General features: G+C 40.1%; 2 protein-coding genes and 1 long non-coding RNA gene across 52 annotated transcripts in view; 2 read left to right on the plus strand and 1 right to left on the minus strand.

Annotated features, from left to right (window-relative positions):
* MIER1 (MIER1 transcriptional regulator) overlaps window positions 1-13,109 on the minus strand; it is a 64,724-nt gene extending 51,615 nt beyond the window's left edge. For 3 of the 50 annotated variants that reach the window (XM_081490772.1, XM_081490800.1, XM_081490768.1), the window contains exons 1-3: window positions 13,004-13,109; window positions 11,802-11,902; window positions 8,720-8,754 (exon numbers count right to left, since the gene is read on the minus strand). In XM_081490772.1, the coding sequence (XP_081346898.1) occupies window positions 8,720-8,754; window positions 11,802-11,902; window positions 13,004-13,070 (203 nt within the window). In that variant the 5' untranslated portion in view covers window positions 13,071-13,109. Of the gene's footprint in view, window positions 1-7,274; window positions 7,411-8,698; window positions 8,797-8,986; window positions 9,092-11,404; window positions 11,720-11,801; window positions 11,903-12,542 lie in introns of those variants that run through there. The other 47 variants (XM_081490771.1, XM_081490782.1, XM_081490766.1 and 44 more) reach the window with 33 other exon arrangements.
* Window positions 13,110-13,243: 134 nt separating this feature from the next.
* The window catches only part of DNAI4 (dynein axonemal intermediate chain 4), a 99,816-nt gene continuing 87,425 nt past the window's right edge, over window positions 13,244-25,634 (plus strand). The window contains 2 exon segments of the mRNA XM_081490763.1: window positions 13,244-13,318; window positions 13,320-13,436. Of these exon segments, the coding sequence (XP_081346889.1) occupies window positions 13,269-13,318; window positions 13,320-13,436 (167 nt within the window). The 5' untranslated portion in view covers window positions 13,244-13,268.
* LOC145506360 (uncharacterized) lies at window positions 18,626-22,091 on the plus strand. Its single transcript, XR_014053815.1, has 2 exons — window positions 18,626-21,179; window positions 21,846-22,091. It is a non-coding gene; the product is annotated as an uncharacterized LOC145506360 (long non-coding RNA).

Below are 25,634 nucleotides of genomic sequence, written 5' to 3' on the forward strand. Positions count from 1 at the left end.
GTCTGTATAGTTTGTAAAACTCCTCAAACTGTGCTAAATGCGAATAAATACCATACTGAGTTTTGTTTTATTGGTAAACGGTTATCACTGTAATGCTCTGAAAAAGGTCTAAAATATGGTCCATTCATTAAGATGCCAAATGTTCAATGACTGATAGCATTTATACATATAGCTGGCATAAAGTAGAACACCCAGTGCTCAAAGATAGCACTAATCATAGTATGTAAGGCATACTAGGATGTTTTCAGAAACATGATTTGATGGATGGTATACCTGGATTAGCAGTGGGGGAGGGGAAGCAGGAATGGTTTGCCCCTAGATATGTATTTAGTATTCTATGTTCAAAATAAAATTGTATTATATTGGGTCATGAGGACAGGAGTGAGACTGGTGAGAGAGGGGGAGGGACGGAGAGAGGGGAAGGGAGAGAGGGAGGGAGGCAGGCAGGCAGGGAAGGATGCAGGGAGAGAGAGAGAGGGTGTGTGTGTGCGCGTGCGAGCACATGTGTGCACACATATTCAGTCACTAAGTCTTGTCTGAGTCTTTTGCAACCCCATGGACTATAGCCACAAGGTTTCTCTATCCACGGGATTTCCCAGCCAAGAATACTGGAGTGGGTTGCCACTTCCTCCTCCAGAGGATTTTCCCAACCCAGGGATCGAAACAGCATCTCCTTTCCTTGGCAGGCGGGTTCTTTACCACTGAGTCACCAGGGAAGTCTATTATATCCAATTAAATCAAAGATCAGCTTCTGGAAAACAGGCATTTGAAAATAGTTTATACTGTAAGCATTACTTTGGCCCACCAACAAACAAACTGATCATCTTTCATTGTGAGTTTAGTATATAAATACATATAAATGTGAGTTAATTACAACACCTGAAATTTTAGTATGAAATGAGGGCATTTTTAATTTAGATATTTAAAAGAACAGCAGAACCAGCTTATGTTCATATAGTACCACATATTTCCAAATGCATGAATTTACTTGATCATGAACCTGGCAATAAAACCTACCCCAATTTTATAAATTAGCAAACCCAGGGAGAAAAACTGACTTGACAAAGGTTAAACAATAGGTGCTGAAGGTAAAGCCTAGGACCTAATTCCTTCTATATTTCCAAAGGAAACAATTATTAAATCTGTAAAAAAAAAAAAACTTCTCTTCATCTCTCTCCTCCTTCCCCTTTATATTTTTTAAAAACGGTTTTCATCTGTCAAAGCTGTTTAAAATGTGACTGCAAGCTGTCATCTGTCACATCAGACTATTACCTGTGTCTCATTAGGAACTGGGATCTAACAATACCCTCCAGAAAACCTGCAACATCTACCATTAATGATTACAGTGAATTAGAAAGGAAGGGGAAAAACTACAACTAAAGCTAAACAGGTACTCATTTGTAACAATACTTATTTTCAGAAAAACCTCAAATTATAAAATGCAATCAGTAAAGAAGATTTTTTACATTGGGGATTAAAATGTACTTAAAACACACTCATATATTACTGATAAAAATATGAGTTAAAGCCTTCTGCAGATCATCTCACCAACACGAACTTACTCTACTGATATAACTAAAAAAACACATAAAGATATGTGTATATCAGTTATTACTAGAGTCGTCTATAGCAAAAAGTTGAGAAAAAATTTAAGTCGTTATTTAACTAGTTAGAAATGAAATGTAGTTTCTCCAAGCAAAGGAAATGACTAATTCATTAAAAAGAATGAGATCTGCTTGTGTTGACTGAGGGAAAAAATGCTAAATACATGTGTGTGTGTATGTGTCTATAAACAGAAAGCTATATTAGGAGTAAAAGAAAAGTGTAGAGGAAGGGGAAAACTGGAACATACATAAAAAATTTTTCCCCTAAAGGATACACAAAAATCTGTTAACAAGTTACTTCTAGAGCATTGGTTGGGGAAAGAAGGTTTTTCATTTTATGCCTTTCGGTACTGCTGGAATTTTTTAACCACTTGCAAGCATTATTCTTTGTTTTTTAAACAGAAAGTCAGTGGAGATTATACAGTGAAATTATGAGCCATTTTCATTTTCTCCTCTTACTTTTAGATTTTCAAGAAAACTTAGTATCTGCCATTATTTTTTAAAAACAAGTTTATATAATTTTGAAAAATAACCTAGTTTTCTTTTAGGTACATACATGATTGTTTTATCAGAGATGGAAAACAGCAGAGAGGGTATGAATCGGCTAAATCAAAGAATCAGAATGAACTGTGTTAACTTTTATAGCAACTTTTATATCTACACTCATATGTTTGATTTAGTTGATCAAGCTGCTAATAGTTGTAACAAATATTCAGTGCCTCAAATTTGTTCAAATGTTTCTCTTCTGTATTTTTTAGACCATGATAAGAAATATCCCATATACCAAAAAAACTAAATTGAGAGACAAAGGATAAACTAGAATATCACTATTACTAAAACATAAATAAATAAGGTAGTAAAAACAAGAAGTAATTATAGATTCTTTTATCCTAGACAATCAAAAACACATTTTCAATGAGTATAACTGTCTTAACTAATTGTTTCCCACAAACCAATTCCACCACTATTTAAGTATTAATATCACTAACTTAGTAATGCAGATACTAGATTTCCACAGTGATAGGGATGAAGACAGAAAGGAGTTAGGAGCCCTATTCCAGGGTGGAGAGAGGGCAGGGAGACTGTGCCAAGGGCCCACCATCCCTCTTCCTTCACACAAAATTAAATCACTTGACTGTTCGTTAAGAAAGTTTTGGAGTTAAAATCAGAAAATTTACTACAATAGTAATAATTTATAGAGGATGAATTGCTATTACTAAGCACCAGCAATTCAGAAGTCTTCTATGTTCCAGTCTTGACTGTGCTACACAGACAGACAGCACAACCCAGGATCAACTACATAAACTCTCTACTCAGTTTCATTTTCCCTTAGAATGAAAAGATTTAGATTTCTTCAGGTTTAGTTCAATTTCCTTTGAATCTAAGTTCTTTACTTTTTTTATGAACTGCTCAAAAAACATAACACTACTGAGGAGTACTTAGCTTCATAGATGGGATATGTTTAAGACTATTCTAAATGTATTATTTTGTAAATCTAGGGCTATTGGGAAAAAAAAATCTAATTTTCAAAAAGCTTTTGGGGGTTGCTACTTTATGAATTTCATACAACATAAACATAACATTCTAAGCCACGGCGTAAGTCAAACAGAGTGGTCCCCAGTAACTGGCGTGTGAACTTAATCACTGCAATAAATTTTGAAACCATTTGGAAATCTTTAGAAATATACAGTGACTCCACCTGAACTTCATGCAAGAAATTTCTGCATAGCTGGTTACTTTTCATAATGACATGCTGAAGTTTCAATGGCAGTATTGTATTTTTTAATTATTTGAGAAAATGATCAGTCTCCAGAATTCTCTAAAAGAAATCCACTTCTATATTTCCCAACTAATCTTTCCTACCTTATCAAGCACTTTGACTATTATTCCTTCTGAATTTTCCCAACTAATCTTTCCTACCTTATCAAGCACTTTGACTATTATTCCTTCTGAATTAAGCTTTTTAAACTCATGCATGGGTGTTAAGCACTCTAGATAAATCCTTAATAGTTCTGTAAGTATAAACACACACAAAAAAATTTTTTTAATTACCGGTATAATTATTTTAGGTCTGAATTCATTGCAGTGAAACAAGTTTTGTTTAGAGTAGAAATTAACACTATCAAGAGTATCATTCAAGATGATCCTATTTCCTTAAGAAACAAAATCCAAATACCCTTGAAAAATGTTACACAAGGAGTCTGTTTTTAACAGAAATGGATAGATGTGACAGTGACTAAATACGATGTATTATTTTTGGCAATACTAAAGTACTTAAAACTAACACAAAGTAGCAAATCCATTAAATTTTCTTCTTTTTATGAGACAACAATATGGCCTAGGTGAAAAGACAGGTCTTAAACTATGCTATGATCTTTTTTCCCTTGAAAGAGAAGTCGCTTATGTGTTTACAAACTCTGAAATAAAAGACAAATTGTTCATTCCCAAAGGTCTGTACACCACATTCCTTATAAAACCCAAAGGACTGACTATTTTTTCCTCTTCTTCTTTCTTTCTCACTGTCTTTGTTCAACTGCCACTACCCCGTAATTTTCTTTAAGTGTGACTAGGAGAGCCTCCTTTTGGAAGGTTGATTAATAATTTTAGAGGATAATAAGCAGGGAGAAATATTACCAGAAAGTATTAAGAAATGAAGCATATGTCATTCCTTCTGTATATGTTATATATGTTTTAAATGTTACTACAATTTTAATAAGCATGACATACTTATCAGGGACTAAAATGATCAGATCAAGTATGAAAAATTAGTATTCTGTACATTTCTAAAGCAAACAGTATTTAAGAATCAAATATTTTTCTGGAAAAACAAGATCAGGGTCACTCTATGCAGGAAACAACAACAACAAAAAAGCCCAGAAGCATAATACCTACATTCTTCTCTAGAGACACGTTTCTTCAGTGACCTGTTTTCCCTTCAGATTTATCAAATGAACACATATTGTCACTTTGCACTTACTGTTATTTCACCGGTTAGCGTCAGTCCTCAGGTCTACTTAACCAAAAGTGCAAAGAGCATGGCATTTGAACTATTTTATCACATGCTTTATATCGGCAGCATATAAAAAACAATAAAAATCTCTTCATAGTTCAAATAAAAGTAAAAGCACTCTATAAATCAAGCATTTCTCCTTGGTCTAATTTTTAAAATGACTAGTCTCTAAAATCATTCTAATTACTCAAATATTGAGATAGGAAAACTACAAATTCATTTTACTTTTCACTACTTCACTGGTTCTAGATTTTCTGCAGGACAGAGATCAAGTTTCCTCCACTCTTCCTCAAAATTCATTATAAATAAATCCATCTACAAGTAATTGAAGAACATGAAAGATTAATTTTTAAAAGATAACTAGGTCACTAAAATAAATGCGTTGGAAACAAATTTCAGGTTTTTTTTTTTCCTTGAAATTGAACCATCCGTGTGTTCCTACAAAACATGAAAGTTCCATTCTCCAATGATGCGATTTTTAAGGAAACTAAAATGTCCACTTGAAATTATTAAGAAACAATCAGTGACTCAATCACTAATGAATACAATCATCTTTAATTCTAAAAGAAATAAAATGTTAAAATGCTTTTATTTACATATTGTTTTCAGTGTGGTAGTTGTTAAAATTTCTAAGGTTTTTTTTTTTAACTTACTTAAATTTCACTGTATTTTCATACACTAAGATATTTTCCTTCAGTAGTATCTTGCTTTAAAATTTGACTACAAAACTTAAAATTCAAATCATCCTGAGCAGCACCACGAGGCAAGAAACCACATCACCTATTACAGCACAGCGCTGCTTATCTAATGGTCATTCACTGAAGACTATTTGACAAAATATATGTAAAGCCAGGTACACAGAATCTCTTCCCCTTTTACACACGAAGGAAACAAGCCCTTAAGAACCTCATCAGGACTAAAAATCTTTCAGCCCAGTGGAAGAAATCCAGTCACATTAAGTGAAATACAAAGTACTATCTTTTCTCCAATTCATATTTTTTGGAATACAATTCTTTAACCACAAAGAGCAAAAGAAATAGAAGTAAATCTAAAGATCTAAACTTATTTTTATATCAGAATATTAAAATTTTAAAAAATACTGGCAGCAGTCAAGCCTGTTATTCCTTTTAAATAGCAAATACTCCAGAACATAAAGTCAGTTTCCATACACCAAGGGGAAGGAGCACCCTAAGAGCCACTCCAGAAAACTCTTAAGCTTTGGGTCCCTCCACTCAACAGGTACTTGAACAGGTCTCCAAATTAACATTCTTTTCCAAAATCTATTTTTCTGAATTCCAAGATTTAAAAAGGAAGTATTATGGTATTGATGAAAGTGTACTCACCACTGGCTTCATTTAGCAAATAATGAAGATAAAAATAGGGGGTGGACGGTAAATATAATTACCTACTTCCTAAATTTGTTTTTAGGTGCCCCTGAGACAGGAAGGCCTGGCGTGCTGCGATTCAGGGGGTCGCAAAGAGTCGGACACGACTGAGCGACTGAACTGAACTGAACTGAGACAATAAAAATGATAATTCTCAAAAGAAAAAAATGTCTTTGCCAACATTTAAAGTGGCTCTACTCAAGGAAGATATTAAAGTCCAAGTACACCACCTCTTCAACTCCAGCGAGTAAAGGATATCGAAATTCTTCTGATGGTAAGGGAGAAAAAAAAGTATTTTTAAAAAAAGTCAAATGTTTATAGGTTTACATCAGAGGCAAAAATTTTAATCTCCAGCAGTATATACTAAATTCAGATTAATCAACAGAGGTTTGTCTGTCCGCGGATTTAAGGCCCCAAAATGTATAACAATCGCCACCGAAGAAAGGGGGCTTTGGGAACTCGTTTACTAGAAAAAGAGCAAACTGGGGCGGGGGGGGGGGTAGGAGGGGGAGGGGAGGAAATCTTCCCTAAGCGGGGGAAAACTGAAAGAGAAAGACAGGAATAGACAGCCTCGATTCGTAAAGGCGTAAAACGCCCGGAAAGTGATGGGAGTAAGAAAGGGAGAAAGCAACTCTTCTGAAATATAAAGAGAGAAAAAGGTTCTACGGGGAGGGGAAGGGGGAATGTTTGAAGAAATGGGGAAGCTGCCCTAACCTAGAATGATGGATTGCGAACAGATCAGGTTCATTCCTCCACGCTCATCTGATCACCATCAAGAAAATTACAGAGTTAATCAGAGGCCGTTTTCCTTACGTTTTCCCCAACACAGGCGGAATGTCAGTAGCAAACCGATGAGGGTGACACGGTAGGGCGCAACAGCATCTCGGTTAAAGAGGGAAGAAACTTCGCAAGAGGAAGCAGCAGCTCCTCTCTCGGCCCCTAGCACCGGCCGGCGAAGTTGCGCCACAGGAGCCCCTACTCCGCGGGTGCCACCACCCCCCCACCTCGCCCCTCTCCGTACGCACAGCTACGCCGCCCTCGACCCTTTAAAGTGCCCCCGAAGTCCAACTACGCCTCCGCTTTCTCCTACCCACAGACCCATCTCAACTAAGTTCCACGAAAAGCTCCCGCCCAGAGCGCGGCCTGTTCCGGACAACAGGTGGGCAGTGGCGCCAGCAGGGCTCGGCCTCCCTAGCCAGGCCCACTCCACTCCTCCCCGGCCCGGACCTGGGGGCGCCCGGCTCCGGGACGGGGAGGGGGAGCGCGCTCCCTTACCTCCGCCATATTTGCCGTACTGACGGGTCACATCTCCGCGGCGGCCGCAGCTGGGTCACGGCCAGAACCCGGATGTGAGACTCGGCAACGGGACTCCAGCCTCCGCCGCCTCTGCCGCTCCCGCCGCCGCTGCCTCGGCGGGAACGCGCAGGAGCCGCCCGAGCGCGCCCACCACACCCCACTCCGCCCCCTCGCGGCGCCGGGGCTCAGCGGGACTGGAGGGAAAAGGCCAGAACGCGCGCGCGCGGGAAAAGGAGCGCGCGCGGCCCCGATGCAGCCCTCCCCCAGAGGAGCGCAGAGGAGGCGGAGCCAAGGTGGGTGTAGAGCGGGAGGTGGGCATCTCAGTATCTGGCGCCTCCCCAGCCCAGAGGATCCGCGACCCCAGTCCGGGAGCGGGCTCTAGGGACTAGAGGTGAAGGAAACTAGCCAAAGGAGACACGTCCAGCATTCATATCGCTGGGGAAAAGATACGATATATTTTACGTGTAGGCCTTTTTTGAAGTCCCATTTGTTGGAAAAACGGATGTTGCTGTGATTGCAACAACGACAAGCAGTGCGCTTTGAAAGCGGTTATCCCTTGATGGATACTTCTCTTGGATCTTTCCCGACAGAAATTGTAAAATACCATATAACAAAATTTTACAGGTCACAGCAGGGATTAAGAAAAGGGACTGTACTGAGTAGACTGCCATCCTCATGTATCATTTGCTTTTCCTCGCACACCTTCTGCAATGCCAGTAGTAACGTAATTGTGCAATGCTTCTGCACTAGAGAAAATTTCTAAATGTAAAATGCTGAAAAGCTGCTCTTTAATAGATATAATCTCCAACTCGACTGTACAGGTGGAGAATTTGCTTATGTGCAATGCCTGAAATGCCTGCAATTTAAAAGTTTATTGTAATGTATTGGCCGGGAACTGCCAAGTGGCTTTGGTGCCAATTCTGATGATTGCTAGAGCCAATGATTGCAAAATAACAAACGTGTTTCACTTCCATTACTATGGCAGATACTGGGTAATGCAAACATGATATTAAAACGTGTACTAACACATTTTACTAAACCAGAAGTTAGAAGTCTTATTTCATAAAGACCGTTTTCCCCCAAATGTTCAACGGTTCTTCTTAATGCAGTTTCAAAAATCACTTCCAAAATCAACTGATTAAATATGAAACTTATTTGTTCCCTCCAAATAACGCTTTGCCAGCACAATATATTACATAAATGTGCACATATACAATTTTTCTTTAAACCGATACTTAATGAAATATGGGGAAGACTGTTTTAGATTATTTGTATTCCCTTAAAATTCTAGATTCTACTAAGCAATTTCTTTTTTCAAAGATTCAACATTTAACTTAAAATTCTTATGTCCAATAATAATTTGTGCATGAATATTTTGTGCATTTATAGATATATGAAGTAGCTGCTAAGTGAAAGGACATTACCTGGTAATATGACAGGAAAAGAGTCCACAGACAGTCTGTAAACCAATTAAACATAAACATCTGATGCACATTTTCTACTGAAAGAAAAGCAAGGGAAAGAAGAGAAAGGAAAACTTTAAGGTTCCCAAATCTACAAACAATTTTTACCATTAACTGTACTGTACAGTATTTTCACTTTATTTTTTAGAATACTTATATAAAAGTGTTTTTCAGGATTCCTTGGGGGAATAAATATTTTAGCATAGGTATATAGTTTCTAAGAGTTACCCTGTTGAATTACCTTAGTCCTTCTGATTTGAAACGGAAATGATTTTTTTTATAAGTCAGTTCCTAGTCCAACACTTTTCACTTTGAGATGCTTGATGGAAACAGCTGTGAAGGCAAAGAACAATGGATGTGCATAGAACTGAGGTGGGTAAAGACAAGAATAAGGGGCCTAGAGGTAGAAACTCAGGCTTTATAAAACAACTGGATTAAAGGAGACTTATCCATTTAAATGGGAAAGCTAATATATGAAATTTAGCTGGTTATCAAAAGGAAGATTAAACAGTATTGTCAAAATGCAAGGCACAGGAATAATTTACTTGAAGAATCTCTGATTCTTCAGTTATCAACAAGAATCCTGATTGTGATAAACAACTGAGGCTCACAGTCCCTTAAGCTACTGAATGAATTCTGAAATTGTAAGGAATATCAGGGTCTAGGACATACTTGAATGGGTATCCATCTTACTGATAAATGACTTCAAGTTTATTAATACTGTGCATCAATTTTATTATTTTTAAGTGGCATTATTGGTTAAGGGAAAAAAATTCTTTCTACATTTTTTTTTGTAAATGTGGGTTAAGTGATTTTTTTTTTGATTCAGATATTCTAAAGGAAAAGAGAAACAGCTCCAATGTTGTAATTCATTGTTCACATATTGAATTCAGTATAGTTTTACCCACCTCCCATCTTATTCTAGTGATATACTTATCTTTAAAATTTTTAGGAGGGACTTCCCTAGCTAGGGGTCCAGTGGTTAAGACTCCATGCTCCCAATGCAGAGGGCATGGGTTCAATCCCTGGCTGGGTAACTTAGGACGTGCATGCAGTACCACGTGGCCAAAAAATAAAATGCTTATTAAAAAAAATTAGGAGCCATCTTGTCATGTCATCACGTCATGTGTTAGTCACTCAGTCGTGTCCAACTCTTTGCGACCCCTGGACTGTAGCCTGCCAGGCTCCTCTGTCCATGGGATTCTCCAGGCAAGAGTACTGGAGTGGGTTGCCATTTCCTTCTCCAGGGGATCTTCCCAACCCAGGGATTGAACCAGGGTCTTAAAGAACGCAAAGTCTTTCTCAAAACTCTTGTATACCTCTTCAGTATCAAATATGTATAAATTAACTATTCATTAGTTACAGAATCTTAATGTTGGATGTGACCTTAGAGGTCTTTAGTCAATTTCTAAACTGTCTAGTTAGGAACCCCTCATTCTGTTTCCCCACTACCAGGCTTTCCTGCCTATGCTTAAACACCTCCAATGTACTCACCGTCTCATAAAAAGGCTGTTCTTTTCCAAAAAACCTCTAATGTTTGGAACATTCTTCTTTTTATCAAACCAGAGTCTACCTCCTTGTTATTGTCACTCCTTACCCTGAGTTCTTCAGCACTTTGGATTAATTCAACAGATGTCTTCTTTGTATCCAAATACAAACACTCAATATTTATACTTGGGTTAACAAAAAAATAAATCTTTAAAGACTACTGATACTAGAAGAGCTGAAAAGGGGGCATTACAGAGTTGAAGGCATGAGAAAATTCACCATTACATATGAGCTGTTTAAAATTATTATAGTTTATAGTCCTTATTATTGTGATATCCAAAATGGTAGTTCTGTTAAAATTGTGTAGTAAAATGTTTACAGTTAAGCAAAAAGGTGTGGTTAATTCTAATTATATGTGAAATTTGTGGCTAATGTCCCAAAACAAAAAAAAATCACTACAAAGCCTGAATAAATGCCTCTTTAGCTTCCATTCCCCACCTAAAGGCTTCCTTATGTTCAGGCAAACTTACATTAACTTTTACCACATTAAGTTATTCAAAACTGCTATTATATTGGGAAACTATTTTTAAGCAATTTACTGCATATTCCATTAAAAAAGTTATTTAACAATTTTATAGAGGCTGCAATACACACACATACACACACACAAACCCCTCAAAGTTATTATTTTGCTTTTAACAAAAGCATTTTAAAGTCTCAGTTTTTCTTCAACCAGTACCCCAACTAAGCAATAAATAAACCTGGCAATTTACATGTACCTAAGAAGTATAACCTTTTATTCAGGACCAATACCTGATTCAGTTATAAGGAATACTATATACACATGTTATGCAATTCAAAAAAGTATCTCTCAAAATGCATCAAGAAAATAATTTGCAACAATTTAGACTCTAGGGCTGCTTGAATGAAATAGATTAATACAGTACATTCAAAACCCTAAAACCAAATTCTGTATCTAACAATTTTCAGAGTCCCTTTTGAGGCTATTTCCTTAAATTTTTATTTAAAAGTGACAGCCTGCACATGATGTGCAGGTAAAAATTTACGGGTAACTACTAATTCAATTGAGAATACCTAAATGTCAAAAAACTTAATCTATTTTTAAAAATGACATTTTAGATAAATTGAGAGTTTTACCTTTACTGTAGCAGGTAGCATGTAAATTACAAAGCAGTAATGCATTACACTGGAAGTCCCACATCTATGCGACAATTAGCGTCATCTTTTTCTCGGTTTGATTTTTATTAACGCCACCCCAAAACACGTATATAGCCTTTTGGTTCTGCAAAGAACAGTTCTGGTTTTCCTTTTCGTAATTTTTAGATACACTTTTATCCAGTGGCTCCATTTTATCAAATTATCACAAATTGGTATTTTGATAATATTGTTGACATGATTTCTTAATCTCATCCAAACTCTGGAAATTATTGGCCCATCAACCGTTCTCAAACACTGGAAGAGTAATATAACATTTTATATACTTGAGGGAGTTTGGACTTTCCCTCCCTTAATCTCCAAGTGTGCCCCTGCCTACCAGCATCACATCCGTCTTGTCTGCATTGAACCTCAACCAGTTGGTTCTTAACCACGTCCGAAACTCAGCCAGGCACTGGGAGAATCGAGCCACCACACCATCTGGATCAAAGGAAAGAGAGCCTCAGTAGTAACGAGACTGGAGACGATGATCTTACAAGCTCAGTATTCACCCCATCTCTAATTTTTAAAGACAACCAGGAATTAGGACAGGAATCCCATGATAATTTTAGAAAAACATTAATGAGCCTTGAGTCATGCAATTTGCAACTGATGATAAAGAAATAAAAGTGACTCAGTAAATAGGTCGCCTCATTCCACCCATGACTGAAGAAAGGTTCACTCAAGTCCGGGTCACCTCGGCTAAGCGGCCTCAGTAGATCGGCCAGTCTTGTAACTGCATAAGCTTTTCTGCAAAATTAAAGAGTTTTAGCGTTGGAGGAAGTTTTAGGGATAACTGGGGCCCAGAGATAAGTAGTGACTCGCCCAAGGTCACACAGCAAACGAGGACTAGAGATGGTCTCCAGGCCAGAGATCTTTCCACCAAAAGCTGAAAGAACAAGGCCATTCAAAGGTGGGGGAGGCATCTGTCCCCAGGGATCCTCCCACGGGCTGCGAGGACCTCTTTCCCTCACAACAATGCCCTCTTCGGGCCTCTCCTCCCTCCCTTACTCCCTCCGAAAAGGGCTGCTTTGCCCAGGACCTGTTTGCCCAGGACCCGTTTGCCCAGGACCCTGCTCACCACCAGGGATGCAGTGGGAGCAGGAGTCTCCCTGGGCTGAGACAGGACCGGGAGGTACAGCGCGAAAGAGGCGGGGCCACAGCGCGGTGGTCAGCTTGGCCCCACCCCGACTGGGTTCCTGGGCCGACTGAAGGAAGGGGCGGAAGCGGACAGGGCGAGGCGAACTCACTCCGCAGCGGATTCCCAGCGCGCCGCCGCCGCCGCCAAAGCCAAAGCCCCAGTTGGGCGGGGGTGGGCGGTAGAGAGGAGCTGCGCATGCGCCTTGGGTGGCCGGCGTCACTCCGGGAGGGGCAGCCCGCTGGGCGCGCTCTCTTAGCCCCTCCCCGGAAGTGAAGGGTCTTCCGGGCGGTACTCTGCGGTGGGGGAGGGGAAGGAGAGAAAGGGGACCGAGGACACCTCGGTAGCCACTCATCCCGAACAGGACTAGGAGAGGAGAGATGGTTTATGGAGGCTGCACTTACAGCCGCTGCTGCTGCCGCCGCCGCCACCTCCGCTGCTGCCGCCACCGCCTGAAGAAGCCCCATCCATCCGCCTGCAGCCCGGGAGACTCAGAGCCTGGGTGGGGCCTGAGGCCCGGGCCGCCCGCCTCCTTCTTCTAGTCGTCGTCCGGAGCTTCCTCTTGCTCCACCAACCCTCTGCCCTCCCCTCCGCCTCCTCCCTCCTCCTCGGCCTCCAGCCGCCAGCCAACCGCGCGGCCGCTTGTTGAGCCAGGGCTCCACCGTCTCCATGACGCCCGGCAAACATTCCCGTGCCTTAGCCGGAGCCGCTAACGCCGGCTTTGGGGTACAGGGGCTTCAGAAGCAGCGAGGAAAAAGGGTGGTCGGCCATTCCCCAGCCAGTCGCCACCATGCCCATCTCTCCAGTAAACGGCCGCAGGCAGCCGAACGTCGGGGTGTAAGTTCGGACGCTAAAACTTGAGTCCATCCCCTTGGGTACCGGAGGGAACCCTCTTAGAACTTACCTCTTCATCTGTGTTGAGTGAGCAACCTTGTAAACTCCGAGGTGGCAATGTCTCCTTTCTTGGCATAATACAGCCTTTTCCAAACCCTTTTGAGAAAAGACCTAGTTTGTTTAGAACCACCGTTCCTCCTGGCACCCCTGGTGTGGTGGTTTTTTTCTCTGCAACTTGTTGCCTTAAAGCTGTACCCAGATGTTCAATCTCTCAGCTTCTGTGACCCACCAGACTGAACATTACTATGCTCTGTAGTCGAGGTTTTTTTAATGCCTTCTCATACCATCCTGCCTTAAAACTCATTCCAGCTTACAACCTTCTGTTGTTCTGCAGCAGTTGGATTAAGGGCTGGACAGAAGCCCACAGCTTTACAGTTGTCTCACTTAAAACTTCAAATGGTCGCTTATTCTATCTACTCCACTAAAATTTCCTAATTGACTCATTCTCCCACACTTCCAGATGACTTTTGTTCTCTCTTCTCAAACCCTCAACATCTCCCCTCTGCAATCTCTTCCAGCTCAGCTAATCTTTCTTGAGCAGAACTTGTTTGAAAGGTGTTGGGAATCTTCTTTTTTGTCTTGAATATGGTACTCAGGTTTTTGTCCGTCCTGAAACGTGAAAGTGTTAGTTACTCAGTCGTGTCCGACTCGTCGCCATCCTATGGACTGTAACCTCCAGGCTCCTCTGTCCAGTGGAATTCTACAGGCAAGAATACTGGAGTGGGTAGCCATTCCCTTTTTTAGGGCATCTTCCCAACCCAGGGATCAAACCCAGGTCTGCATTGCAGGCAGATTCTTTACCATCTGAGCCACCAGGTCCATCCTACCCCTCCACTAAAAACAGCTTGAGTGAAGGTCAGCAATAACTGTCCAGCCAAGTGTAATGGCCATTTCTGTTTCTTAACTCACCCATCAACAGCTTTGATCTAATTTACCACTTCCTGAGTTTTGAATCACTTCATTTGGTTTCTGGGACACCACTCTCCCCTAATTCTCCCCTTGCTTTATGCCTACACCTTTTCAAAATACTTTGCTGTTACCTCTTCAGTCTCTCCCATATCTAAATATTGGAGTGTTGATGGGGTCAGTCAGTCTTAGAACCTTTTCTCTTCACTCTTGTTTTTTGCCTTTAAAAATTACCCATTTGCTCACAGTTTACAAGTTTATCTCTCTAGCCAATACCTCTCCCAAGAAAACAGGCTTAAAATCAGATAGCTGCACTTAGAAGTTAATGGGCATCTCAAAATTCATATTTAAAACTGAACTTATTTTCCCCTCTAATTAAATCTGCAGTCTCCCATTTCAGTAAATGACAATTTCCACTCTTCCAGTTACTCAGAAAACCTTAGTTTACCTTTGACATCTCAATACCCCCGTGCACCAGTAGATTCTACCATCTCTGCAAAATAAGTCCAGACTACCACTCCAGTGTCAGTAACTGTCACATTGCAGTAAACTCCTAAGTGGTCTCTTTGCCGTCACCTTCATTCAACATAGTAATCACTGTGGCTCTTCTCAAAAGTCTCTGATTCGTCCCACTTCACTCAGAGTAATAGCTCATCCTCTGTAGGCCACGCAGGATCTCACCTTGGACTCTTCCCCTTGGCTAGTTATACTCTGTATTGTTCCACAACAATGTCAAACACCTTTTCCAACTTCAAGGCCTCTTCAACAGCATTTGCTGTTCTTTGGAATATTGTACCCTTAGTCATTTCATAATTCATTTGTTTTCTTCAGCCGTCACTTTATCAAAGAGTCCTTCTCTAACTACCCAACATAAAATAATATACTCTTCCCAGTACTTCCAGTTCCTCAACTTGCTTTATTGTTCTTCAAAAAGTTTATTGTTTGCTATATTATATACTTTTTTGTTAATCAGTTTTCATCCAACTATGATGTACTCCATGAAGACAGAGGTTTTTGTTTTGTTCACTGCTGTTGCCTAGACTGAAGATGATAAATATTTGCTGGCAGCAAACAAATGAGTGTAATATATACTTTAGTAACATTGGTTACTGCTAATGTTGTCTGGTTTTTTTTACTTGTTGGTTTGGAAATCTCAAAATTAAGTCGATTTCATGTAAATTCTTCAGTTCAGTTGCTTAGTCGTGTCCGACTCTGCGACCCCATGAGCTGCAGCACGCCAGGCCACCCTGTCCAACTCCAACTCCCAGAGCCCACCCAAACTCATGTCCATTGAGTCGATGATGCCATCCAACCATCTCATCCTCTGTCGAACCCTTCTCCTCCTGCCCTCAATCTTACCCAGCATCACTGTCTTTTCAAATGAGTCAGCTCTTCACATCAGGTGGCCAAAGTATTGGAGTTTCAGCTTCAATATCAGACCTTCCAATGAACACCCAGGACTGATCTCTTTAAAATGGACTGGTTGGATCTCCTTGCAGTCCAAGGGACTCTTCAAGAGTCTTCTCCAACACCACAGTTCAAAAGCATCAATTCTTCGGTGCTCAGCTTTCCTTATAGTCCAACTCTCGCATCCATATATGACTACTGGAAAAACCATAGCCTTGACTAGATGGACCTTTGTTGGCAGAGTAATGTCTCTGCTTTTTAATATGCTGTCTAGGTTGGTCATAACTTTCCTGCGAAGGAGTAAGCTTCTTTCAATTTCATGGCTGCAATCACCATCTGCAGTGATTTTGGAGCCCCCCAAAATAAAGTCTTTCACTGTTTCTACTGTTTCCCCATCTATTTGCCATGAATCGATGGGACCAGATGCCATGATCTTAGTTTTCTGAATGTTGAGCTTGAAGCCAACTTTTTCACTCTCCTCTTTCACTTTCATCAAGAGACTCTTTAGTTCCTCTTCACTTTCTGCCATAAGGGTGGTATCATCCGCATATCTGAGGGTATTGATATTTCTCCCAGCAATCTTGATTCCAGCTTGTGCTTCCTCCAGCCCAGCGTTTCTCATGATGTACTCTGCATATAAGTGAAATAGGCAGGGTGACAATATGCAGCCTTGACGTACTCCTTTTCCTATTTGGAACCAGTCTGTTGTTCCATGTCCAGTTCTAACTGTTGCTTCCTGACCTGCATACAGGTTTCTCAAGAGGCAGGTCAGGTGGTCTGGTATTCCCATCTCTTTCAGAATTTCCCACAGTTTCTTGTGATCCACACAGTCAAAGGCTTTGGCATAGTCAATAAAGCAGAAATAGTGTTTTTCTGGTACATCTCTTGCGGATGTTGGCAATTTGATCTCTGATTCCTCTGCCTTTTCTAAATTCATCTTGATCATCTGGAAGTTCAGGGTTCATGTACTGTTGAAGCCTGACTTGGAGAATTTTGAGCATTAGTTTACTAGCGTGTGAGATGAGTACAATTGTGCAGTAGTTTGAGCATTCTTTGGCATTGCCTTTCTTTGGGATTGGAATGAAAACTGACCTTTACCGGTCCTGTGGCCACTGCTGTGTTTTCCAAATTTGCTGACATACTGAATGCAGCACTTTCACAGCATCATCTTTGAGGATTTGAAATAGCTCAACTGGAATTCCATCACCTCCACTAGCTTTGTTTGTAGTGATGCTTCCTAAGGCCCACTTGACTTCACATTCCAGAATGTCTGGCTCAAGGTGAGTGATCACACCACCGTGATTAACTGGGTCATGAAGATCTTTTTTGTACAGTTCTTCTGTGTATTCTTGGCACCTCTTCTTAATATCTTCTGCTTCTGTCAGATCCATACCATTTCTGTCCTTTATTGAGCCCATCTTTGCATGAAATGTTCCCTTGCTATCTCTAATTTTCTTGAAGAGATCTCTAGTCTATCCCATTCTATTGTTTTCCTCTATTTCTTTGCATTGATCGCTGAGAAAGGCTTTCTTATCTCTCCTTGCTGTTCTTTGGAACTCTGCATTCAAAAGGGAATATCTTTCCTTTTCTCCTTTGCTTTTCATTTCTCTTCTTTTCGCAGCTATTTGTAAGGCCTCCTCAGACAGCCATTTTGCTTTTTTGCATTTCTTTTTCCTGGGGATGGTCTTGATCCCTGTCTTCTGTACAGTGTCACAAACCTCTGCCTGTGGTTCATCAGGCATTCTGTCTGTCAGATCTATTCCCTTAAATCTATTTGTCACTTCCATTGTATAATCATAAGGGATTTGATTTAGGTCATACCTGAATGGTTTAGTGGTTTTCAACACTTTCTTGAATTTAAATTCTTAAAAGGTCATAAAACTCTCATAGTACCTGAGAGAGTGTTAGAAAAATTCCCTTGGGGATTTCTTAAGCAATGACACATTCATGGGAGATTACCTATTAAGGAAAGAGTAGGGTGGGAGATGGACACTGACTTGACTCGAAGAACATGAGTTTGAGCAAGCTCTGGGAATTGATGATGGACAGGGAAGCCTGGCGTGCTGCAGTCCATGGGGTCACAAAGAGGTGGACATAACTGAGTGACTGAATTGAACTGGGCTGGGAGATAGGAAGTAGCATAACCTTCACTTTTTGAGGTAGCCATATTATCTAATTAAAAACAAAATTTCATGCATAATAAAGTTTACAACCATTGATTTGACCTAATATATTATTTCTCATCTTTCTCAGTTTAGGATTTAATACTGATCTCAGAAAGGATCTCATGAAATATGTATTTTTTAATTTTTCACTTTCCCACTCCAGTTTTTCCTATATTGGGTCTTTCCTATTGGCTTAGCAATACAGATTTTCCTCAGCTTACCATGAGGTTATTTCCCAGTAAACCCATCATAAGTTGAAAATATCATTAAGAAGAAAATGGACTTAATACACTGAGCCTACCAAACATGGGCACAAGTGCTAAGTCGCTTCAGTCACGTCTGACTCTTTGTGACCCTATAGACTGTTGCCCTCCAGGCTCCTCTGTCCACGGAATTCTCCAGGCAAGAATACTGGAGTGAGTAGCTGTTCCCTTCTCCAGAGGATCTTCCTGACCAAAGATCTTCCTGATCAAACCCCAGTATCCTGATCTTCCTGATCAAACCCCAGTATCCTGCATTGCAGGCAAATTCTTTACCATCGGAGCCAACAGGGAAGCGTGTTTATCATAGCCTACCTTAAACATGCTCTGAACACTTACATTAGCCAGTAGTTAGACTAAACCATCGAACACAAAGTCTAGTTCATAATAAAGTGTTGAATATCTCATATAGTTTGTTGAATACTGTACTGAAAAATAAATGATTGTGTGGGTACAGAATGGTTGTATTTGTTGCCTCCCCTTGTGATTGCATGATTGACTGGGAGCTGTGGGAGTATCATTTTATATTGTTGGCCCAGGAAAAGAAATTCAAAGTAGGATTTCTAATGAACATGTATCGCATTCACAGCATTGTAAAGTCAAAAAATCATAGTTTGGGGATTGGCTGTATTGGACAGTCTTCTACTGTGGTGGAAAAAAAAAAGCACTAGTGCTTTCTTCAATGCTTTTATCTCACTTCTTTGCCAAGTTTATTTATTCATTTCCTTTTGATTTGAGTGGGCGAGGGGGAGAGTAGTTTTTATCTGTTCTTGTGTGTTACTCACTCTTTGCATTAGGATCTTTAGCATGTTAATCATAATTATTTTAAATTCCCAGTCCTAACAATTCCAAAATCTCTGCCATATCTGTTGTGGCTCTAATGCTTGTTTCTTCAGACTGCTTTATGCCTTTTGGTATGCTGTGTATTTTGTTGAAAGCTAAACATGTTGCATCAGGTAATATGAACTGAGGTAAGTAAGCACTTAGTGTGAAGTTTTATGTTTATTTGCTTAGGACTCAGGTTGTTTACTGTAGCTGTAGGTTTCTGAGACTTCAGTTTCCTCTAGTGTCCTGGTTTTTCTGTCTCTGGTTTTTAGGTTTCCCTAGAGACTCCTGCTTAGAGTCTGAGCCTTGTAGTTCTTCCCATTGTAATCCCCTGTTATTATACAGGAGCCCTGTTGATGTGGTAAGATGTGCTGGGAGAGAATGGGAAGGCAGAGAGAAGTGTGCCTTAATCCTGTGATAGGTCTTAATCTTTTAGTAGGCCTTTTCCCCTGGGCCATGACCTTCATAAGTAATTCTCAGAATTTTTTTTTTTTAGGTGGAACAAGGTTAGATGCATTTCAAGTAAGGTATTTCCCTTTCCCCATGTTGCTTAGGCTCTGGTAAAATGGTTTTCCTTGAGGGCAGGCCTTTGTTAAGGATAACTGAACATTCTATTTATATTTCAGAATGGTTACTTCCTGTCCTCCTGCTGAAACTATCAGGGAGTTTTACTCTGAGCTTCATCATGGGAGCTTGCTGGAGCTCCTGAAGGTAAAACTTGATAAAAGTCTGGGGGCCTCTCTAAGGCTGGGTCCCCAGCAATTTTTTCTCTTGAATTAGTCTACACTCATTTTTCAGCAATTAGGCTACTGCCTGTTAGGTTTTCCTTCCACTTGTTAGCTCTAGTGACAGTTTCAGTAAGTTGTGATTCTGTTATTCCCACATCCCTTTTAGTACAGGGGTTTGCATGTAACCTCAATTCTCTGATGGGTCTAAGAAGACCCATTGATTTTCAGTTTGCTAAGCCTTTTTCTTGTGAGTACTGGATGTATGTCTTTTGCAGCCTTTACATGTCAGACCATAAACCACAAGTATCTGTGTTTACTCTTTAATCTTTGCATTCTGTTGTCTCCATTGCTGTATGAAAATTACTGAGAAGTCAATAATGAGTAACCTAAAGATGTCAAAAGTCACCGAATTCAATGGGCTTTCTTTTTACCTCTCACAGCATTTAACAATATCAATCTTACCCCTCTTTGACCCTGAACCAACCTTGAAATGGTTCACTTATTACTGGGCTAGATGCCTTTTTTCTAGTTTTACTTTCTACTTCCAGTTTTTCTCCTTGGCCCTATTGCCTTCTCTTTGTACCTCTAGGTTTTTATTTTGGAACTCAGTTGATTTATTACCATCTCCATGAAAGTTTCTCAAATCTGTATCTCTAGTTCTCACTTCTGTTCCTTAAAATTCACTTTCCTCTTGATTTTCAACTGCTACTAAAAAACTCCACCAGATTAGCACTCATAATATCTAAAATTGAACATGTCTACAACTTAACTTCTTATTGTGCTTTAGAAATAAAGGCTAATTTAATCATGACCTTAACTTTATGAGGCCAGTACTATTATTAACCTTAATTTATATATGAAGAAAGAAACAGATTAAGAAACTTGCTCAGGAACACATAGTCTGTGAATTATTGGATGAGTTTGGGCATTTAAATTGACCTCTCTAAGTTTGTTCACGTGTAAAACATGGCAATTAAATATCTAATAAGTTATTATAAGAATTGAATTAGGGTGGTGATCATTTGTAATGTATAGAAATGCTGAATCAGCCTCCAATTAAAATAAATAAATTTTTTAAAAAGTAGGAAAAAGAAATGCTGAATCATAATATTGTGCTCCTAGAACTAACAAAGTGTTGTAGGTCAATTATACTTCCATTTTTAAAGGGTGAAATAAGTAAAAGAATTGAATTACAAAAATAAGTGGAAGTACTTTGAAGTTTAAATGTTAATCAGCATAGTTATTATCAGTTACAGAGTCCTATTAGTTATGTAGGGCTTCCCAGATGGTGCTAGCAGTAAAGAACCTGCCTGCCAGTGCAGGAGACATGAGAGACACAAGTTCAATCCTTGTGTCAGGAAGATTCCCTGGAGGAGGGCATGGCAACACACTCCAGTATTCTTGCCTGGAGAATCCCATGGACACAGGAGCCTGGTGGGCTACAGTCCATAGGGTTGCAAAGAGTTGGACATGACAAGCAACTTAGCATGCATGCAAGCATTAGTTCTGTATCTGCTGTGTTTTAAGGGTATTTGGACTGTGTTTTAATTGAGTATGGTAAGAAACAGACACAGAAAGAACTACCATAAAGGAAGAAGTTTGTTTGTTTTTAAATACTCATAGATCCCTAAAACCAGGAGGCATGGCATGCTGAACCACATAGAGGGGCACGTGAAGTGGCACCAGGGCCAGGCAGGATGTAGAACTAGCAAGAGGAAAACCTGAGCAAGAAGCTTTATTGTGGTTTCCATGGCAGGGAATGGACAAACCAGAATAAGCAGATGTAGGAATAGCTTGTTTGAATAATTTCAAAGGCTCTGGGTATCAGGCCTATCCTTAGGTTTCTGGTTCCTGTCCTTGCACTGATTACTGCAAGTGGATAGTGACCCAGAGAGTGAGGTCTCTGAGAGCCTGTTGAAGGAGGAGGTTGAGGGTATGGACTCTGGATTGATTGGTTTGCATATAAATAGTGTGTGCATTGTAAGTTGCTTTAGTCATGTCCATCTATGCAACCCTATGGACTTTAACCCACCAGGCTCCTCTGTCCATGGGATTCTCCAGGCAAGAATACTGGGGTACATTGCCGTGCCCTCCTCTAGGGGATCTTCCGAATCCAGGGATGGAACCTGAGTCTCTTTTGTCTCCTGCATTGGCAGCCAGGTTCTTCACCTGGGAAGCCAATATAAAAGGTGTCCTTGTAGGCAGGTCCCTTGCTATGCATAAGAATTGATTAGCCCTGGGAGGGGCAGTCCCTTCAGGTGCAGCAAATTCCTAGATGTCAAAACATTAAAATACAGAAAGTAAAAAGATATGCTTAATACATGCTTTATCTAGGATTTGTTTTATTTCTACATTTGCCCACCCCAGGTTAAAAGCTTTGATTACTTCTCAGCTTGCCTATTTCCATAGCATTGTAACTAATGGTCTTCTTGCTTCTAGTGTGTTCTGTATATAGCTAAATTTTCCTGAAACATAGTTTTGAGCAGCTTACTCTTCTCTCTCAAAGGCACTCTCTTGCTTACTTAGTAAATTTCAAAGACTTAGCCTCGCCATTTTATTTTTTCAAAGCTTAACTTTATTTTCCTTCATGCATCTAACCAAATCATGTAAGATTCCCTGTATATACTACCTGCTTTTCTACTTCTATTGTTCACAATGAGCTTTGCTCAGGGTGTATTTCTTGTCCTGCTCCAATACCCTCGTCCCACCTCACTTGCAGCTGCATCAGACACAAACACACATACATACACACCACATACACTTCTTTTGAATTTGACCTACATTCATGCCTTACTCAAATGCCACCTTCATGATTTCTCTGCTTACTCCTCTCACCCAAGGTAAAGCCCGCAACTTTTGTTATATCTTATGTGTAAGTCTTTTGAGGCAAATACAATTTTGTACTTGCATTATAATCATACATATGTTTTTTCTTTTATTAAGACTGTCAACTCCTTAGGGCCCATATCTGGTTCATGTTGTATCCTTGCCAGCATGTAGCCTTATGTACAGTAATTTTATAAATAACAGTTGGATAAATGAAAGAAATTGATTTGGTTTAGATTGAAATTTCTACCTTCATCTCATTAAAATAAAAAGAGAGTAGTAAAGACACTTTTTCTTAAGCCACTCCTCCTCTCCTCCTCTGGTTATTTCATCGTGAGATATATGTGTGTGTTGCATGCTTTAATGTCATTAGTCTCTTTTTTCATAGAAGTGATCATCAGGTGTTCATTATATAGATAACGATAATATGGAATGTGTTATATTTTCCAGTTGGTGCCCTAGATACTGAAGACATCAGTTCAGTTCAGTCGCTCAGTCGTGTCCGACTCTTTGCGACCCCATGAATTGCAGCACGCCAGGCCTCCCTGTCCATCACCAACTCCCGGAGTCCACCCAAACCCATGTCCATCGAGTCAGTGATGCCATCCAACCATCTCATCCTCTGTCGTCCCCTTCTCCTCCCGCCCCCAATCCTACCCAGCATCAGGGTCTTTTCCAATGAGTCAACTCTTCGCATGAGGTGCCCAAAGTATTGGAGTTTCAGCTTCAACATCAGACCTTCCAATGAACACCCAGGATTGATCTCTTTTAGGATGGATTGATTGGATCTCCTTGCAGTCCAAGGGACTCTCAAGAGTCTTCTCCAACACCACAGTTCAAAAGCATCAATTCTTCGGCACTCAGCTTTCTTCACCGTCCAACTCTCACATCCATACATGACCACTGGAAAAACCATAGCCTTGACTAGACGGACTTTTGTTGGCAAAGTAATGTCTCTGCTTTTAAATATGCTATCTAGGTTGGCCATAACCTTCCTTCCAAGGAGTAAGCGTCTTTTAATTTCATGGCTGCAGTCACCATCAGCAGTGATTCTGGAGCCCCCCAAAAAAAGTCTGACACTGTTTCCACTGTTTCCCCATCTATTTCCCATGAAGTGATGGGACCAGATGCCATGATCTTAGTTTTCTGAACGTTGAGCTTTAAGCCAACTTTTTCACTCTCCTCTTTCACCTTCATCAAGAGGCTCTTTAGTTCTTCATTTTCTGCCATAAGGGTGGTGTCATCCGCATATCTGAGGTTACTGATATTTCTCCTGGCAATCTTGATTCCAGCTTGTGTTTCTTCCAGCCCAGCGTTTCTCATGATGTACTCTGCATATAAGTGAAATAAGCAGGGTGACAATATACAGCCTTGAGGTACTCCTTTTCCTATTTGGAACCAGTCTGTTGTTCCATGTCCAGTTCTAACTGTTGCTTCCTGACCTGCATACAGGTTTCTCAAGAGACAGGTCAGATGGTCTGGTATTCCCATCTCTTTCAGAATTTTCCACAGTTTCTTGTGATCCACACAGTCAAAGGCTTTGGCATAGTCAATAAAGCAGAAATAGATGTTTTCTGGAACTCTCTTGCTTTTTCGATGATCCAGCGGATATTGGCAATTTGATCTCTGGTTCCTCTGCCTTTTCTAAAACCAGCTTGAACATCTGGAAGTTCACGGTTCACGTATTGCTGAAGCCTGGCTTGGAGAATTTTGAGCATTACTTTACTAGCATGTGAGATGAGTGCAGTTGTGCGGTAGTTTGAGCATTCTTTGGCATTGCCTTTCTTTGGGATTGGAGTGAAAACTGACGTTTTCCAGTCCTGTGGCCACTGCTGAGTTTTCCAAATTTGCTGGCATATCGAGTGCAGCACTTTAACAGCATCATCTGAGAATTTGAAATAGCTCAACTGGAAGACATAGGAGTGAACAAAATAGATTAGGTCTCTACTTCAGAAACTCAGGAATCTACAGCTACATACCTCTTGTATCATGACTGTTTTTCAGGCAAAACTTTCAAAGTGAATATCTCTTGAATGTCATCCTATTCATTGCCCACTAATTTACCTCTATTAAAAGTATCTGTTTTCTAACACAGCTAGGCTAGATATGTACCATAAATTTCTAATATAATTGACTACAGGTACTTATTTCAATTTTTTAAATTTGCTAGTATTTTCTGTGTCAAATTTCCTACTGTATCAGGCAGAGTACTAAGAGTTGGGGCTTTCGTGGTAGACATGATAAACATGGCTCCTTCCCATAAAACTTACAGTCTGAAAATTTGGGAGAGTTTACTGAAGATTCTTATTAGATCACAGTAACTACCTAATTGGTAAATGCAACATCTTTGCTAATTTGTTTCTATTTGGTCCCTGGAGGGAATAAAAGAGGAAGGGCTGGTTTATGAGTAAATGTGATATGATTTCATTATGTATTTATTTAGCTTGAGATGTCTAGAAGACATTTAGCTGGAGCTACCCAGTTAGGCTGGTGAGCAGTTGAATATGAAGACTGAGAGAATGTTTTGAATTGGATATAATGATTTGGGAATTCATTCAGCAATTTTTTGATTATGCAGCTACTGTGTATTGGGGACTATTGTAGGCACTCGGGATATAGCAGGCAACAAAAGAGCACAAAGTCCCTAACCTTGTGGAACTTAGATTCTCAGGGTTGAGGGGTCAGGTGGGGAACATCTAATTCATAAAATAAATAAGTAAAAATATGTTAGTAAGAAGTACTAAGGAGAAAAATAAAGCAAGGGGATATGAAGTATTTGAGGGGTATTTGACATTTTAGATAGGGGAGCTGGAGAAGTCCACATTAGGAATGTGGCTTTAAGACCTGGAGACAGAAAGGATGCTAAATGTGTACATGTGTGGGAAGAATATTTCAGGCAGAGGAAGTAGCAACTGCAAAGGCCTGGCCTGTGTGGAAAATATCAAGGACGACAGTGTGACTGAAGCAGAGTAAACAAGGGAGAAAGTATTGATCATTAAGTCAGAGCTCTATCTAGATGTGTGT

The sequence above is a fragment of the Giraffa tippelskirchi genome, chromosome 5 (assembly GCF_054371585.1).
Source record: "Giraffa tippelskirchi isolate mGirTip1 chromosome 5, T2T-mGirTip1v1.2.pri, whole genome shotgun sequence".
Taxonomy (NCBI): Eukaryota; Metazoa; Chordata; class Mammalia; order Artiodactyla; family Giraffidae; genus Giraffa; species Giraffa tippelskirchi.